Source organism: Zea mays, chromosome 6, assembly GCF_902167145.1.
Source record: "Zea mays cultivar B73 chromosome 6, Zm-B73-REFERENCE-NAM-5.0, whole genome shotgun sequence".
Taxonomy (NCBI): Eukaryota; Viridiplantae; Streptophyta; class Magnoliopsida; order Poales; family Poaceae; genus Zea; species Zea mays.
The window spans coordinates 28,076,046-28,094,671 of NC_050101.1; the positions used below are offsets into that span (position 1 = coordinate 28,076,046).

General features: G+C 46.6%; 2 protein-coding genes across 3 annotated transcripts; one reads left to right on the top strand and one right to left on the bottom strand.

Annotated features, from left to right (window-relative positions):
* The first annotated feature begins 1,595 nt into the window (after positions 1 to 1,595).
* On the top strand, positions 1,596 to 3,936 carry LOC118472167 (probable 2-oxoacid dependent dioxygenase). The gene has a single exon (XM_035959896.1). It carries the CDS (start codon positions 2,079 to 2,081, stop codon positions 2,382 to 2,384), a length of 306 nt encoding a protein of 101 aa, XP_035815789.1. The 5' UTR covers positions 1,596 to 2,078; the 3' UTR covers positions 2,385 to 3,936.
* LOC103629105 (chloroplastic import inner membrane translocase subunit TIM22-2) lies at positions 2,863 to 11,492 on the bottom strand. Of its 2 annotated transcripts, XM_035959895.1 has the most exons (6): positions 11,032 to 11,476; positions 10,857 to 10,898; positions 9,049 to 9,113; positions 8,886 to 8,958; positions 8,717 to 8,770; positions 2,971 to 3,291 (listed from the first exon to the last, which is right to left on the bottom strand). In XM_035959895.1, exons 1-6 carry the CDS (start codon positions 11,294 to 11,296, stop codon positions 3,062 to 3,064), a joined length of 729 nt encoding a protein of 242 aa, XP_035815788.1. In that variant the 5' UTR covers positions 11,297 to 11,476; the 3' UTR covers positions 2,971 to 3,061. The 2 variants fall into 2 exon arrangements, with proteins under 2 accessions (XP_008648527.1, XP_035815788.1); XM_008650305.4 differs by lacking the exon at positions 10,857 to 10,898 and having other exon boundaries at positions 2,863 to 3,291; positions 11,032 to 11,492.
* Positions 11,493 to 18,626: the final 7,134 nt, after the last annotated feature.

An 18,626-nucleotide genomic window follows, 5' to 3' on the forward strand; every position in this document is an offset into this window, starting at 1 on the left:
ATAATAATTTAAAATAATATATCACCTTTTAAATCATAATTGATGTTTCTCTGATGTAGAGGGCATTCTATTCGCACGAGAGGGTATTATAATACTGGTGGAGGATGAAAAATTTACAGTGTATGCTAGAAAAATTGTGATGTCAAGTCCCAAATAATCACCTATACTGAAGGTATACATATATAATATTTGTGTCAAGTCGTATAGAACAACGCACAACATTAGGCTATTCCTTGCAAAAAATGAAGTCCTTGGAAAATTTAGCCAAAATAAATGGAAGCACTCTCCAATGTTTGTTAGAGATCTTAAGGCACATGTTTGTTATGATATATTCAGAAAAAAAAAAGTTGTACAACAAAGAATTTTAAACAATAGATCACTTTAAAACTAAAAATAGTGTTTCTATGATATTGAGGGCATTGTATTGGCACAAGAGGATATTAGAGTTCAACTAGTGGATGAAAACGTTATTGGACAAGCAAATGACCTTTTGTGATACTGAATTTCCAATAATTCCCACTATTCAAGGCACACCCAGACGATGTTTTTGTCCTCTAAAGTAAAATGTCACACATCATTATGTCACATTGTTTCTTAAAAATAAAGACCATGAAAAATTTAGCCAAATTGTGTGAGAGAACTGTCCAAGCATAAGTTAAGGTTGTAATTTATCTTTTTGCCACCATACGATTGCAAAAAAAAGTTGGAATATAAAGAATTCAAAACAATATATCACCTTTTAAACCACAAATGATGTTTCTCCGATGTCGAGTGCATGTTATTCGTACGAGAGGGTGTTATTACACTGGTGGAGGATGAAAAAGTTACACGGTATGCTAAAGATTTTTTGTGATATCAAGTCACAAATAATCCTATGCTGAAGGTATACATATACAATATTTATGTCAAGTCGTGTAGAACAGTGCACAACGTTATGTTATCCCTTGCAAAAAAATGAAGCCCTTGCAAAATTTATCATAAATGTATGGAAGCACTCTGCAATGTTTGTTAAAGATCGTAAGGCAAATGTTTATCATGATATATTTGAAAAAAAAATTGTACAACAAAGAATTTAAAACTAAAAATAGTATTTATTTGATATTAAGGACATTGTATTCACACGAGAGTAATTATAGTATAACTATTGGATGGAAACATTATTGGGCAAGCTAATGACCTTTTGTTATATCAAGTTTTTAATAATTCCCTCTATTCAAGACGTATTTAGACTTATATCTATTCAAATAAAACAACGGAAATCATTATGCCACATTATTTTAAAAAATAAAGATTATAAAAAATTTAGTCAAATTGCGTGATAGAACTCTTCAAAGATATATTAAATTTGTAAGATACATTTTTGTCACCGTACAGTTAAAAAGTTGAAATGTAAAAAAATCATAATAATAAATCATTTAAATGATAAATGATGCTTATCTAATGTTGAGAGTATTTTATTCGTACGAGAGAGTAATGCACGTCACCTGTTATGTCTCCGAGCGCTGGACTCGGCTTAGGATGGGTTTGTTTCAGCTTATAGATTATATAATCTAAATTATAATCTAAATTATATAATCTAGATTACAATCTAGATATACTATAATCTATATGTAGTTGTTTGGTAGTCTAGATTATACAAATGTAGATTATTCATAAAGACAACAATACCATTATTTGTTTATTTGAGGTGGGGAAAGAAGAACATATATTGTAATTTCTATTTACATAACCATGGGTAGTGGATCTTTTGCCAACAATAATCTCAAATAAGCTACTCTTGAGGAGATTATGAGATTATTATAATCTGGACTTTAGATTATATAATCTAAACTCATAATCTAAGTGTTTATTTATTTGCTGGATTATTTGCGCTGAATTATATAATCTAGAGAGATTATAATCCGAAACAAACAGGGCATTTGTCCGAGGCTCCAAGCTACTAGTCAGTCGTGACTCGTGCGTACGTACGTGTGCCGACAAAGTGATGAATCACCCAAACAACCACACCACGAACATCTGACATCTCATCTTGATCCATCCAGCTTTGCCTCGATCCCCGGTCCGGCCGGCCGGTAGCCATGTCCACCGCGGAAGAAGCCGCTGCTGGTGGTGGCGACGACTATGACCGCTTGAGCGAGCTGAAGGCGTTCGACGACAGCAAGGCCGGCGTCAAGGGCCTCGTGGACGCTGGCGTCACGACCATCCCTGCCATCTTCCGCGGCCATCTCCTATCATCCTCTAGCAGTAGCAGCAGTACTAGTCTTAGCATTATCCCGGTCATCGACCTCTCGGCGGCGGACGCAGTCGCACGGGAGGAGGTGGTCGCCCAGGTGAAGGCTGCAGCCGAGACGGTGGGGTTCTGTCCGAGATGCTGGCGTCGGTGAGGCGGTTCAACGAGGAGCCCCACGAGGTGAAGCGGCCCTACTACACGCGGGACGCCCGTCGCAAGGTGCGGTCCAACTCCAACTTCGATCTGTTCCAGTCGCCGGCGGCCAACTGGCGCGACACGGTCTTCTGCGAGGCAGCGCTCTCGGAGGCCCTGGGGCTGGGCCCCGGGCAGTATCTCTTTGGAGAAGATCGATTGGCAGTCCCATGTTCAGCTGCCTCCTTTGAAGATTGAACCATTTCTTGTTGTCTAGATCGCTCAACACATAAGAACTAGTGTATTCAGACTGAAACTGATCCCTCAGAGCTGCACTGACCAATGCGAAAGTAACTTGCACTGAGGCGTCTAAGTTCAACAAACTCCAGCAAGATCTTGCAAAAGAGCAGTTAAGAAACAGATGTTCTGAAGAATCAAGGTGCATGTTCTTCCTTGTTACGGGGCATGGTCTGTGGGTAAAACTCCGAAGATCCAATCAGTTGAACAAAGGACAAGCTGCTCGCCTTGTGTTGGATATGTCAAGGTAGAATCATCAACACTACCAAAACACTACCTTGGAATTTGGAAACATACATTGGCGAAGAATAAACAAGGAAAAAAAAACTCAGATTGACCATTGACGCATTTACAAGGACACGTTCCAGAGTAGATAACTAGGCGTCACTCCAGCAGGATAACTCAGTTTCCCCGAAATTTGGATGACAAAAAGTTTTGGAACTTACAAAATTCGTCCATGGCATCCAGAGGAGGAAGTGTGAAGGGAGGAAGAACGCTTTGTCCAGCCTTCGGATCCATCACACCTGTCGCAGGTGGGAGCGCCAGCGCAGGTTGCTGCTTGTTTAGCTTCTCAATGATGTAAGAGAAAGTCCCAAAGGTCAGGCAGCTCTGAATCAGAGTTTGTGGTGCACCTGAAACCCAGTACAAAAATGTGATATTGATTTCAACAATTACTGCACCAGGACATCATTCTAATAAATAAAAACAAGTCAGCATAACAAATTAACTTGAACAGAATGCAAACAGTCAACGTATGACACGGACATCAACAGAATACGAGTAATTGGAATCTAAACATTGATACACCATAATGCATAAGAAACAAACCACAATCAATTATGGAGACATCCTAAGGACATCAAAATGCAGAATTGTTAAGAATAATAACCATCCAACTTTCTATCCGTGACAGTCAGTCAGGCACTAAGGACATCACATAAGTATGCATGTTTCTCATAAAAGGAACAAGTCTATAAAACCTTCTAACTTTTCGAGGGTGGTATACTTTACCTCGTCACCTTTAAAACTAGTTATTTAGCCCCCTCAACTTTACAAAACCAGACAAATAACCCCTAGACAATTTTAGTTAGCGGTTTTGATGACGTGACACTAATTTAAGTGACATCAGTTTTGTCTTTTTTTTAATTGTCTTCTATTAGTGTCCAAATTTTATATAATTTTACACAAAAATCTATAATTAGCTATTATGTGTTCCGTAATTTTCCTGTAATTTTAGAAATATCAGCTTACTAAATAACAAAAACTACATAAAAAAAGTTTAATATTTTTGTCACTGATTCATTTCTTATTTTCTGAGACTAAAATATTAATAGAGCTAAATAATACTATTAGTAAACTATTAAACTTTTTGTTAATTTATTAAACAAGTTAAGTAACTCCGCCTATGTTGATTGGAAGACTTCCTTGAGTCGTTTCAACATAGTCGGTCCCAAGCCCGGTAAAGGAGGAGGGTTGTATTAGGTCCGGCAAACCAACGTAAAAACCAGCCAAATCTTATGGAGATGAAACCACAAAGAAAATCGTTGGGACGTAACCCTCTTAGCGACGCGCCATATCGGAACCCGGGTATGGTGTTAAATGAGCAAGGGTCGGGTCGTCACCCCTTAAGTGACGCGTCGTCTCTTGATCTGGAGCCGGTGATAAGTGAGCAAGGATCGGGTCGTCACATCCTTAGTGGCGCGCTACATCGGCGCCCGGGTGCAGTGGAAAATGAACAAGGGTCTTTGCATCTTCCTTGGCGGGTGCGAAGGGTAAGGAAGCTAGTCGAGCCAACTAGGGTCTGTGTATGTAGTTGGAACGTAGGTTCCTTAACAGGTAAGTTACGAGAAATAGTCGACGTTGCGGTGAGGAGACGGGTAAATATTTTATGCGCTCAAGAGACCAAGTGGAAAGGACAGAAGGCGAAGGAAGTGGAAGGTACAGGCTTCAAGTTGTGGTACACGGGGACTGCAGCAAACAAGAATGGAGTAGGCGTCTTGATCGACAAGAGCCTTAAAGATGGGGTAGTAGATGTTAAGAGGCTAGGAGATAGAATCATCCTAGTCAAAATGGTCATTGGGGACTTGGTTCTCAATGTTATCAGCGCGTATGCTCCTCAAGTAGGCCTTAATGAGAACTCAAAGAGGGAGTTCTGGGAAGGCCTGGAGGACATGGTTAGTAGTGTGCCAATTGGCGAGAAGCTCTTCATAGGAGGAGATCTCAATGGCCATGTGGGTATATCTAGCACTAGTTTCGAGGGTGTGTATGGAGGCTTCGACTTTGGGAGTAGGAATCAAGGAGAGGAGATCCTAAACTTTGCCTATGACATGTTTATAGCAAGCACTTTCTTTAGGAAGAGGAAATCCCACCTGGTGACCTTCAGTAGTGGCCAACACACTAGCCAGATTGATTTCGTCCTCTTGAGAAAAGAGGACAGGCATGAGTGCTTAGATTGCAAGGTTATACCTAGAGAGTGTGTGGTAACCCAACATAAGCTTGTCGTAGCTGACTTCCGTTTTAAGATTCATTTACAACGGAATAAGCATAACAAGGTCACTAGAACAAAGTGGTGGAAGCTTAAAGGGGATGTGGCCCAAACTTTCAAGGAGAGAGTTATCGAGGAGGGCCCTTGGGCAGAAGAGGGAGACGCAAACATCATGTGGAGGAAGATGGCGACATGCATCCAAAAGATAGCTTCAGAAGAGTTTGGGTTGAGTCAAGGAAACAGAAGGGAAGTTAAAGACACTTGGTGGTGGAACGAAGATGTCCAAAAGGCTATCAAGGAGAAGAAAGATTGCTACAAACGCTTACATCATGACAAGTGTGCATACAACATAGAGAAGTACAGGATAGCGAAGAAGTCTGCAAAGCGAGCGGTTAGTAGAGCCTGGGGTCAAGCCTATGACGACCTTTATCAACGGTTGGACACAAAGCAGGGAGAAAAGGATATCTATAAGATGGCCAAGATTCGTGAAAGGAAGACAAGGGATGTCAACCAAGTCAAATGCATCAAGGATGAAGCAAACCAACTATTAGTGAAGAATGAAGAGATCAAGAACAGATGGAAGGAGTACTTCAACAAATTGTTCAATGGAGGGAATGAGAGTTCTACAATAGAATTGGACGAACCATTCGATGACAACAACAGGGGTTTTGTAGGAAGGATACAAGAATATGAAGTTAAGGAGGCGCTAAAAAGGATGAAGGTAGGAAAGGCGATGGGCCCTGATGGTATCCCTATCGAGGTATGGAGATGCCTTGTAGACATAGCGATAGTATGGCTGACTAAGCTTTTCAACACCATCTTTCGGACAAACAGAATGCCCGACGAGTGGCGGCGGAGTACGTTAGTACCAATCTTCAAGAACAAAGGAGATGTTCAAAGTTGTACTAATTACCGTGGAATTAAGTTCGTGAGCCATACAATGAAGCTATGGGAGAGAGTCATTGAACACCGCCTGCGGAAGATGACGAGCGTGACCCAAAATCAGTTTGGTTTCATGCCTGGGAGATCAACTATGGAGGCCATTTTCTTACTAAGACAACTTATGGAGAGATTTAGAGAACAAAAGAAAGACCTGCATATGGTCTTCATAGACTTGGAGAAGGCTTATGACAAAGTACCTAGGAGTGTAATGTGGTGGGCCTTGGAAAAACACAAAGTATCAACAAAGTACATTAATCTTATTAAAGATATGTACACTAATGTTGTGACAAGTGTCCGAACAAGTGATGGAGACACCAATGACTTTCCAATTAACATAGGACTACATCAAGGGTCAGCTTTGAGCCCTTATCTTTTCGCTTTGGTGATAGATGAGGTCACAAGGGACATACAAGGAGATATACCGTGGTGTATGCTTTTTGCCGATGATGTGGTACTTATTGAGGAGAGTAGGAGTGGTGTTTCGCAAAAGTTGGAATTGTGGAGGCAGACGTTGGAAGCAAAAGGTTTTAGGCTTAGTAGGTCTAAAACAGAGTATATGAAGTGTGATTTCAGTGCCATGGGGTATGAGGATGGCGATGTTAGTCTTGATGGGCAAGTGGTACCCAAGAAAGACACTTTTCGTTACTTAGGATCAATGCTTCAGAAGGAGGGAGACATCGATGAGGATGTCAGTCATAGAATTAAAGTTGGATGGTTGAAGTGGCGGCAAGCTACGAGTGTCTTATGCGACCCCCGGGTGCCACACAAACTAAAAGGCAAATTCTACAGGACAGCAATCCGGCCGGCTATGTTGTATGAAGCAGAATGTTGGCCCACTAAAAGACGACATGTCCAACAACTAAGTGTGACAGAGATGCGTATGTTGCGCTGGATATGTGGCCACACAAGGAGAGATCGAGTCCGGAATGATGATATACGAGAGAGTAGGAGTGGCGCCAATTGAGGAGAAGCTTATGCAACATCGTTTGTGATGGTTTGGACATATCCAACGAAGACCTGAAGAGGCACCAGCACATATCGGAATAATTAGGCGTCCCGAGAATGTGAAGAGAGGTAGAGGTCGACCAACCTTGACGTGGACAGAGGCTGTGAAGAGGGACCTGAAGAAGTGGAATATTGATAAAGAGCTCGTCGTGGATAGGAAGGGGTGGAAGTGTGCAATTCACGTGCCAGAACCCTGATTTGTAGTTTCGCTTTTCCTCCTTAATCGTTTGACCTTTTTCTTGTGTCCTTTTAGATCTTGCTGGTTCTTGTGGGTTTTATCTCTTTTAATGTGTTTCTCTGTTTCATCGTTTTTCGGTTCTCCTTTGCCTTTGTCTCCCTTTTCTTTGGGGGTTGAGCTCTGAGGTTTTCATATGGGGTTTCATCTCTAGCCTACTCCAACGTGCTTGGGACAAAAAGGCTTTGTTATTGTTGTTGTTGTATTAAACAAGTTAAGTATTTTTTCTTCTAATTGCAAACTAAATTATTTTTATATTTGTTATTAAGAGCACTTAGCAAACAATAATAAAATAATGCCAATTTTTACACAGGATTTTTTTTGCTAAACTAACATATACAAATATTTTTAGAATTTTCTAAGAACTTTAAATCTAGACCTATATAAAGTTCTCAGAAATATTTATGTAAATTATGAGTCCAAATTTAAAGTTCTCAAAAATTCTAAAAATATTTGTGTATATTAGTTTAGCTAGAAGGTTTGTGCAAAATTAGGAATCACTTTATTAGTGTTTGATAATATATAATTGATTTAGTTAGTAATTAGAAAAAACCACTTAACTTGTTTAATAAAATCAACAAAAAATTAGTAATTTAGTAATAATATTATTTAGGGTTTGTAAAATTTTTAGTTTTAAAAGATAAGAAATGAAACAGAGACAAAAATATTAAACTCTTGTTATGTAGTTTTATTTTTAGTAATTAATCTATTACTCCTAAAATTTCAGAAAAATTAGAACGGATATATTATCTAATTAACATTTTTTGTGTGAAGTTATATAAATTTTGGATACTATAAGATGACATAACTGAAAAAAACAAAACTCATTCCACTTAAATCAGTGTCACGTCATCAAAACCGCCAATTAAAACTACCCAAGGAATTATTTGTCTAGTTTTGTAAAGCCGAGGGGGTTAAACAACCGATTTTGAAGATGAGGGTGTGAAGTAGATCACCCTCTAAAGGTCATGGGGGTTATGTCGACTTATTCCTTTCTCAAAACCATTCAACCTAAAGAAATTGAGATGCCATCAACTAACAAGTTTACAACCAGCTTCCTCTAGTCCCTAGCATATGAAGATTTCTATGTTTTGGTCTAGAGGTCAGCCAGATCAAGGGTTGCAAGCAAAGGTACAGTCCAAGAACCACACTTATGAACAAGTTATCATCAAGTATAAACACAAACATCATGTTCTCAATTTCCAACATTGTCAGAATTGCAAAGAGCAAAAATATATAAAAAAAGAGTAATTGCCTCAGGGCCAAATAAATAATATGGCTATTATTTATGTAATCCTAGTCCTCACCAGAGCATTAAGGAACAGACTGTTCAGCAATTGTAAAATAAAACAGTTCAAGGCTATTGATTGCACATTTTCTCAAACTTTACCTGGAAAGCTCAGAGCAAGGCCAGTGCAACAGCCTGCGACTCCTGCATTGATTCCTAGAAATAAAATAACTGACATGTTAATGCATCCATAAAATTTTCTTAGCAATTTATTAATTAAGAAGAATAGAAAAAAAGAAATGAACAGAACAGAACAAAGACAAATACAAACCATCATCTTTTCCACGTAGTTTTCTCAAAGAGCAGGCTACTAAACTTTGAACACCAGCAAGAACAGCAAATATCTAAATCAGGAAGGCAAGATTTGCACCATAAGATATTGGTAAACAATTGGCACAAAGTGGTATCCACATTTGGAAAGCATATCCTTATACCTTAGCAGATGACGCAGCATCAGCAAATGAGCCTTTAATCCCCTTCATCGTAACCAAACCTTTACCTGAAACATTAAAGAAAATAGAAAAGTGGAGCTATCCGATTATACATGTAGGCTTCACAGCAAAAGACCAAAAAAGGATAACAGAAACACAATCTGGTGGTAGACAGCACCAGGAGGCCACTTAGCCCTTTTTTAGAACACTGTGTCAGTTAAAATATAGGATCTTGTGCTCACTAATCCAGGAAGTGATACAGGGGATCCCTACCGACTAGGCGATTGAATAGTTGTTAACCCTCTATGAAAGAGCATTAAATACAGCTACAGCAAAGAATATATGGTTCTGATCCACTACAAGTGCCAACATAAATAAAATCAAAATCATTTTCTAGAAAGCGCTTCATGGTGGCAATTTCATTCAATATGGTGGTGACTCATCACTGATGAGTGTAATGTCAGAGAAAAAGGATTAAGATCTTCATATCTCAGTCTTGGTTTCTTTTTTCTTCTTCACAAATCAATGTAGAAGTTGTTTGGCAGTGTGCTCCCGGCCTGCGAGTCCCATGACAAATCTTTTACATGTGAGGACTCAGATTAGGTGTGCAATGCTCATGTTGAACCATATATGCATTTGAAGAGCTAGATCAGGTTTTGGGATATAACTTCATGGATAATTTATGTATTACTCAAGTGAATTGTAATTTCGATAATATCAGTAGTATTTCTGATTTGGTACAAGCACCTCTGGTTTCCTATCCTATTCTGTATAAAAGAGCTATCTTTCAATTTCTACTTGTAGCAGTGACTCCAATAATACAGCCTCAACCCAAACTGGTTTGAAGAAGAGAAGATACAAGTCAGTGTTCTGTTTGGTCAGCTGTGTGTGATGCAGGAATGCAGGATGAACTAAGAACACAAGATGCCGTCTGGTTGCCATGATGTGTGCTTTACAAGGTTATGACATCGGAATTTAACCTGCATTAATCCACCTACTTAACCTTAATTTCACTTTTGCAGCTCACCTTTGTCCAATTTAATCACTTGCATAGGGTTGTAAGAGACCCGATTTCCCAAATCAAACTAATCCTCACCCATGAAAGGCAGGTAATTGTCCCAAACACACCACCATACCTTCTCTTTCATTAAAAAAACAGATATGCTACAAGCCAAATACTCCAGAACCATCCAAGTCACCAACTAACTAATCAACTATGGGCATACATAAATTTGAAAACAGATTGAAGATAGATTAGCTATAAAGATAACACAAATACCCATGCAAGTGAAGTTTTTTCAGGCTGAGAGCCTCAGCACAATACAGCAGATTAGCAGTCTGACTGTGGGAATCAAGGTTTAGTCATGTTTAGTACTAAACCTCTGTATGGTTACATGGTCAGGAATCAGGAGCCAGTGCCAAAATAAAGTGAATATATCAGAGAAATTTTCACCCCCACATTTCAAATCCAGACATTTATTGAAACTAAATAGTCCCGTTCCCATGGTTAAAATAGAGCCGAAAACGCACATGCATGTAACTTAAAATGTCCCACCCGAATCAGATCTTCTGCACAATCTGTAGAAACTTAGATAACATAGCATTAATCTAACAAAAGAAAGTTCTAAATGGTGCAATTATAGACCAAAAAAATGTAAGCAGTTCCAAGAGCAGATCCTGAACTGTACAAAAGACTACAAATTAGACCAGGCACAAATAATTGGCTACCCCAGGGTGAACAACAGAACAATGTCCATAGCAAAACAATACTTATCAAACAAATTGGGACGCTAGAATCGGGGGAACATAACCTAAGCCGCACGGAGTCCAACCCCATCGTCCCAAGTCCGCACCTGAGGTCATCGAAATGGCGCCACAGCCACACGTTACCTCGCATCGGTGAGCCATAAACCCTAGCACGAGGTTGAGGTTCCATTCGAACGGAGAGGCAAGGGATAGCGGAAACGACGGGCGGCGTGGGTTTACCGTAGCCAACGGCGGCGCCGACGAGGGAGCCCGCGGCGGACTCCCAGGCGAAGCGGAGGAGGCAGACCCCTGGGGCCGCGGTGGCCGCAGCCAGCGGGCTCGGGTTCCGCGACACCGCGAGGCGTGTCAGGATCGGGTTGGAGGTGGAGCCGGGGCCGCGGGCCCCCACCCCACGCGGAGAGGACTCGTCCGAGTCGGTTCCGGTGGTGCCGCCGTCGGAGAAGGGGTCATCCTCCCGACTCCGATCGCCGCCGCCTCTCGCCATGGCCGCCGCTGTCTCGTGTCCCTGTTCGTGTTCGCGCGCGTGTGTGTCTTGAGTGCTGCTTGTCACGGGACCAGGTGGATTGGGTGCACCGCCATGCGCAGTTCGCTGCGCACTGATCGTGTCGTGTGCACAGCCTGCGGGGTGGCGCCACACGCGAGGCTGTTCGGTTACGTAGGGATCGGAGAGGTAGACTGCGGCTACAGATGTTCGTCTCTTTTTTTACTGTAGCATTTACTAGCAGCCGCAGGCAGCTGCAGACCTGCAGCGAAGTCTAACGGCTAGTTTAGCAGCTCAATTTTTTTACGGGCCGTTTGGATCCCTTCATTTTAAAGTAATTGAAATTCACTCAATAAAGTAACTTATTTAGTTTGAAATTTGGCATTCCACCACTTTCCAAAGTTCAGATATAAGCTTACCTCAAATTCATAAGGTGCAGGATAAGAAATGATTTTATGCATGAGTAGAATTTGTTTTTACTCTGTAACTTACATGACACTCTTCGTTCCACTCCTCTATAGTAAAAATGTAGCACATAAATATCTAAGACATCTTGCTAATAATAGTATACAAATATATTTTATATAAAATCGAATTAGCTTAATTGATATATGACTAACTTACTATTATTAGAATAGAATTCAATTCCAGTATCCAAACGGGGCGTTAAAGAATTCTAATTTTTTCTAAAAAAATTGAACTAATTTTTCAAGAAAATGAAAATTTCTTAAAAAAATAGGGTTGTCAAACTAGCCTTAACTGAATAAAAGAGGATTTAGTCTCCTTTTAAGTACCAAAAGTATCATCAGATGATTCAGTCCTCAAGTCGGATGATCTGCGTGTGAATAGAATTAGTTAGAATTCCTAATTTTTTGTAGGATTTGTTAGCAAACTTGTCGGCGTTTCGGACCCGCGAGGACCGTCAACCGACCAGTGAATTTGTCGCTGCGTGTCCCTGCCCAGATGGGTTGATGCAAGATGGAACACAAGCGGGAGGATGAGGCTTATATTATCTTGCACCGGGGTGCTCGTAGTAGGGGTTACAAGCGTTGCGAGAGAGCGAGAGCGAGAGAGAGGGTTTGGCCTTGAGGTGAGCTGTCTGAGTTGCCTCCACCGCGTCTCTCCTACTCTGCCTGCCTCTGCTCGGCTGCCTCCGCCCCCCAGGAAGGTCCTAGACATCCCCTTTTATAGATACAAGGAGGTGCCCAGCTGTACAATGGAGGTGTAGCTATGTGCTAACGTGGCTGTCGGAGAAGTGTCTTGAGCCCTATACACGTGCTAACGTGGCCGTCGGAGAAGCGCTTGAGCCCTGTAGAAGCGTAGCTGACTGTGCGGCCCGGGGTCCTGCTGACGTTTCCTTGCTTTCGTAAGGAGCTGAGAGCCATCGACGTCATGGTCGCACGCGGGGAACCATCATTACCTGCTATCGGAGTAATTTGATGTGACTCTGGTCTTGTTCCTTCGTAGAAGGGGTGGCTAGCTAGTGCTAGGGTAATGATGTATCCCCTGTAGCGTAGTCAGTCCGAGGCCGGGGTCGGGCGAGGCTGAGACTTCTCCTGAGGCCGAGGCCTGGGGTCGGGCGAGGCGGAGCTCCCTGTTGCGCCCGAGGTTGAACTCGGGGGAGATCGTGACTTACTGTTGTCAGTTTTACCCTGGTGGTTGGCACAGTAGTCGGAACGGGGTGAATAGCGTTGTTTTCCTGTCAGAACGGTCAGTAAAGGGGCGAAGTGACCGCGGTCACTTCGACATTGCCGACTGAGGCGCGCGTGTCAGGATAAGGTGTCAGGCGATCCCCGCATTAAATGCGCATGCAATACGGTCGGTTGGTAAGGCGATTTGGCCGAGGTCGCTGCACGACAAAGGTTGCCCAAGCTAGGCTTCGGGCGAGCCGAGGGTGCGCCCACTGCCTGAGGGGACCCTCGGGCGAGGCGTGAATTCGTCCGGGACTACTGTTCCCGCCCGAGGACGGGCTCAGGCGAGGCGAGGTCGCGTCCCTTAGTAGACGAGGCCCTGGCTTGAACCATGCTTATCAGTCGTTTATGGTTTGTTCTGAAAATGTTTTCCAGCCGTGTTTAGGAGCATTGGGGGTACCCCTAATTACGGTACCCGACAGTAGCCCTCGAGCCTCGAAGGGAGTGTAGGTACTCGCTTGGAGGTTCTACCAGATTTTTTGCAAGGGGACCAGCCCTTCTCGGTTATATTTTGTTCCGATGGGTGCGCGCGAGCGCACCCGTCGGGTGTAGCCCCCGAGGCCTCGGAGGAGTGGTTTGACTCCTCTGAGGTCTTAATTCTTTTTGTGATGCCTCGGTTAGCCTTGTTGTTCCCTCATGCGGCCTGGCCGTAGCCTGGGTGCACGGTCAGGCTCCGAGTTTTTAAGTTGGTTTGTTGACGTGGTCAACAGTTTGGCCGTAGACTGGTGCGAGAGCAGCCCCCAAGCCTCTGCACGGAGCGAGAGGACGATCAAGGAATGTCTCGACTTTTATTGTACGCCCCTTCGTCGCCTTTCCGCAAGGAGGAAGGGGGGGAAGCGCCATGTTACCCTCGGAGGGCACCGAACATGGTGTTTCCAGTGAGTTGCTAGCGAGTAATCTGAGTAGACGCCCGAGCCCCGCTCGATAAGGGCCGGCTAGTGGCCCAGAGGCGTGCTCCAAAAGTACCTGCGGGTGATTTGCTGGACCCGGACCCATTCGATAGGGTCCGAGGGCTCGGTGCCTCCCTCCGGTGGGATTCCATTACAAATCGTTCCCGTGGGTCTCGGAAATGTCCTAGGGTACCTCGGGAGCGTAGCCCGAGCCTCGGCCATGTAACGGACGTACCCAGGGTCAACCCTGACTCTGCGTGCTCTGGGCGGCTGTCGAACCCTTCCGAGGGGCCAGCCTTCGAACCCCTGATCAGTAAAGGGCTCGGAGCCCGAGTGCTCTGGGGCGGTTGCCGAACCCCGGAGGGCGCAACCTTCGAACCCCGGAGGGCTCGGGGTCCGTTTCCTTCGTCGAGAAGGATCCTTTTCGAAATATCCCCTTTCCCGGTCCCTGTGGCAAGAGAGAGAGAGGAAAAGGAAAAGGATATAAATTTAAATAATGTGGCGCACCTTTTTTGACGCGGTCATCATGATGGAGGTGAAATGGCGCCCGCTTCGCCTGCCAGAGGTGTCGCTTGCCCTGCCAAGGAGTTAATGCGACGGGACGGGCGATTCGCGGGGCGTCTGTTGCGCGTGCGCGAGTCGTTCGAGGAACGGAACACGGGTGCGTCGTTTTTATTCTGTGGGAGAGGGCTCTCCTGCCGTTTCAGGAGAGGATGCGAGCCTGTAGGTGATTGGACCGCTGCTTCCGTGCGTCTGTTGCTGCAATTACTGTCGGTCCGCTTTTGGCCATATCAACCGTCGTGCCTATCCCCGTGGCTGATTGACCCGTGATCGTCGCACTTAATTGGCACTGTTAGGTCACACGCGGGGCTGCCTCGAATCGCTGCACTGGTTCTGCAGTCGATAAGACGCGGCATTGGCGCAAGTGGTGGTGCGGTTTCCTTACACGTAGTAACCGGCGCGCCGGTTACATGACATGTGGGCCCGGGCCTCCATGCTGGACCGCCGGATGCGACGAAGCCGAAAGGGTGCACAACCGTGGTGCGGTTGCATGCTTCCTGTGTGGCGGTCCGCCCTTTCGATCGCTGGTTTCGGCGAGGATGAGGGAATGCTTATAACCGCGGGGCGGTTACATGCTTCACGTGCGGCGGTTTGCCTTCTTCGCGTTTCGGGTCAGATCGCATGACGTGTGGGACCCAGCCCCCGTGTCGTAGGGTGGGAACCCTAGAGCACGTCGGTGGAGACTTTGCCCGTGACGCTTGGGGGTGCGAGTGAGGAGATCTGCCTTTAAAAAGGGATCGACCCCCCGGGCGGTAGCCATGCCTTCACACTCCTCGCATTCATCGCGTCTTTCCACCTTCCGAGCCCCCAGATGGGGTGCACCTGTGTTGCCTTCTTCTTGCTGCTGTTGTAGGAGTGCGACCTCGTGGGGGTTGGCGCTCTTCAGTCATCGCTCGGCTTCAAGGATTTTCATCACGCAACCCGGCTGCAGTCCCCTGCCGGCGGTCACCCAAGATGATGACCGTAAGCCTCGTAGTGGGGAAGAGCGAGCCGGGCCGTGGCCTCCCCCTGCCCTCAGCTTCAAGGATGTTCATCATCCGTGCTGAGGAGGAGGCTGTGCCGAGTTGGGTCCCGCATCCGTATGGGCAGCGGCCCGCTCCTTCCCTCAGTGATCGGGGGAGAAGGGCGTTCGTCGTCCGTGGCGCTGTCAGCTGCCGCGTGTCTGGCTCCTCGGCCTGAGCGGCTCTGGTGTTGCTTCCGGTGCCACCTCCTACCACTGGGGCGGAGCGTGGCAGCCCGTCTGCCGCACGGGTGTCGGTCGCGCCGTGCGCGGGCCGGCCACGTCCAGGTCCTCCCTGCGCCTCCGGCTGCACCGGGGGGTCGCACAACACGTCGTACACCGTGAGGGCGGTGTTTGTGTTCTAGGACGGTCCCGTCCTCGTTCCTGTGGCGAGGACAGGAGTGAGGACCTGCCGGTGCGCACTGGGGCAGCCACCGTTCGCCGGTGCGGTGTTGGTGGGCAGGTGGCTGCTGTCATCGGTGCTGAGGTGGTGGTCGCCATAGGTGAGGCTTCCTTTGCCGAAGCGGTTGCCTCCGCCGACGAGACCGTCAGTGCCACCTGCGCTCCGGACCTCCGGCTCGTTGGCTTTAATGGCTGGTTCTCGTCCCTCGTAAGGGGACGTGAGCGAGAGCCTTTTCACAGTAGTGTTTGCCCTGAGGCAATCGCTGCTGCTGTCTAGCCGCCCGAGGCGGAGGTCGTTGTCGCTGCTGGTGCAGTGGTCGCCGGCGAGCCGCCTGGAGTTTGTTATCCCGCATGCCTTCTGGTGTGGAGGTTGTTCATTCCTGCGGGAATGGAGCCAGAGTCTCGTTTTGTAATGGTACTTTCTTGAGAGCAAGATGTAACTGCTTCAAGTACTAGACATTTGTCGCAGGTCGGTAAAACCGCCGAGGGCGCTGCCGACGTCTAAGTCTAGGTACCATAGTTATCCCAAGTATGTGTGTTTGTTCTTTTTGGCTACTGAGGCCTGAACATTTGGGTATAAAGTCGTGCTTCTTTCCTCTTGTTTCGAGCATTAGGACTTGTTCGTCGGTAGCAGAATCACTTATCCGAGCGTGGGCTACCTTTCGCGGAAGGTGATGAGTGAGGTATCCGTATCCCGAAGGCGTAGGAGTCGCTCAGCTCGGTCGGCCTTGCCGTTCAAGGTCTCTCTCGCTCGTCATCAGGATTCCGTTATCGACGCAGTCGAAAGGCACGAAAGTCATTTTGGCGGAAAACTTTTCCGAGGAAAATTTTGACGTAGAGGGGGTTTCCCCCTTTTCTAGACTCGAGGCGACCGCTTGGGCCGAGACCCTTGCGGAGGTCCTGGAGCTTGGCACGGACGGAGGCTTCGTCGGCCCGGGAGCAGGTAGCTTCCTAGGCTGAGGAGATGCAGCAGCGGTAGCTGAAGCTTGGCCAGGTCATCGGCGAGTGGGACCAATCTTGGAGCCAAGCTGCCGAGGCCGTGAGCCGGGCTGAGGCCCTTAGGGTTCAGCTGGCTGAGGCTACGGAGCGACTAGCCGAGGCGTCCGCTCGGGTCGGGACCCTTGCGGAGGGCCTGGGCCGTGGCCATCGGGTCTGCCCAGTCTGCCCAAGCCGTGGCCTCGTAGCAGCGTGCCCGGGCCGAAGGTATGTTTTGCCCACTTTGTGACTTTGTTTTTGTCTCCATTCTTCACTTCGTGTCTGAAGGACACCGTCCGGCTGTCTGCAGGGTTCGAGATGGCTCTTGACGAGTCCGTCAAGAACTGCAAGGCGCTTGCCCAGGAGGCTGAGCAGAAGGAGGTCGACCGCGTGGCCATGTCCGAGGCTATCTCGGCCCTTTGCCGGGCCTTTGGCCTCGACGACGTCCCCTCGGGTAGCTCCCCCAGAGTCACCTGCGGGCCTTGGGCGGCCATGTGCGCAGCAGACTCCGCGGGGCGCTGCACCACGACGTTAGGCGGGCCTTCGCCGTGCTCGCTTCCCACTACGACGTGGATCTGGAGCGGGTCAGCGAGGGGTACTGCTTACCCGACGAAGAGGAGGCCGCCTTAGCCGAGGTCCAGAGGCTCGACGCGGCTGTCAAGGGCCCAAGCGCGGCGCTGGCTTCCTCCTTTGAGGTGGAGATCCTTCCGCCCGTGTCGCCGTCTGAGGCCGGGCCAGATTCTGCCGAGGGTGGGAACGACGCCGAGGGTGCTGCTCCTCCCCCTGCCGATGTCTGAGCCTGCAGGAACAGTTTGTTTTACCTATACGTATGTCTTTTGCGACCGCTGAGGCCTAAACATTTTTATTGTCGGATTATAAAGTTGTGTTTTCTTTCCTCTCGTTTCGTGCGTTAGGACTTGTTCGGTAGCAGAATCGCTTATTCGAGCGCGAGTTACTTTTCGCGGAAGGTGATGAGTGAGGTATCCGTATCCCGGAGGCGTAGGAGTCCCTCGGCTCGTTCGACCTTGCCGTTTAAGGTTCCTCTCGTCGTTTTTAGGATTCCGTTATCGATATAGTCGAAAAGCATGAAAGTCATTTTCTTTCCTCTTGTTTCGTGCGTTAGGACTTGTTCGTCGGTAGCAGAATCACTTGTCCGAGCGTGAGTTACTTTTCGCGGAAGGTGATGAGTGAGGTATCCGTATCCCGGAGGCGTAGGAGTCCCTCGGCTCGGTCTCCCTTGCCATTTAAGGTTCCTCTCGTCGTTTTTCGGATTCCGTTATCGATATAGTCGAAAAGCACGAAAGTCGTTTTTGGTAGAAAACTTTTCCGAGGAAAATTTTGACGCAGAGGGGGTTCCCCCTTCTAGCCCCCGAGGGAGGGTCGGGCTTTGCCGAGGCAAGGCTGATCCTTCCTTGATGGTTAGACTTTATTTATGCATGTAAAGAAAACGAGATACATGAGCGACTTGAAACATTTTAAGGATAAAAGCGACGTAGTTGTTCGATGTTCCAAGCGTTGCTGTAGACCTCGCCTTGATCGTTGGCCAGCTTGTATGTCTCGGGCTTCAAAATCTTGGCGATGATGAACAGCCCTTCCCAGGGAGGAGTAAGATTGTGGCACCCTCGGGCGTCTTATCGTAGCCGAAGTACCAAGTCTCCCACTTGGAAGTCTCGGGGCCGAACCCTTCGGGCATGGTAGCGTCGCAGAGACTGCTGATACCGCGCTGAGTGTAGTAAGGCCACGTCCCGAGCCTCTTCCAGCTGGTCCAATGAATCTTCTTGGCTGGTCTGGTTGCTTTGGTCGTCGTAAGCCTT

Coding starts and splice junctions, on each gene's coding strand:
- LOC103629105 (XM_035959895.1), bottom strand. CDS start 11,296: ATGGCGAGAGGCGGCGGCGATCGGAGTCGGGAGGATGACCCCTTCTCC. Junction 9,114..10,856: donor TTGGACTCCGTGCGGCTTAG/GTTATGTTCCCC, acceptor TTAATGTTTCAG/GTAAAGGTTTGGTTACGATG. Junction 8,771..8,885: donor ACTACGTGGAAAAGATGATG/GTTTGTATTTGT, acceptor TTTTATTTCTAG/GAATCAATGCAGGAGTCGCA.
- LOC118472167 (XM_035959896.1), top strand. CDS start 2,079: ATGTCCACCGCGGAAGAAGCCGCTGCTGGTGGTGGCGACGACTATGAC.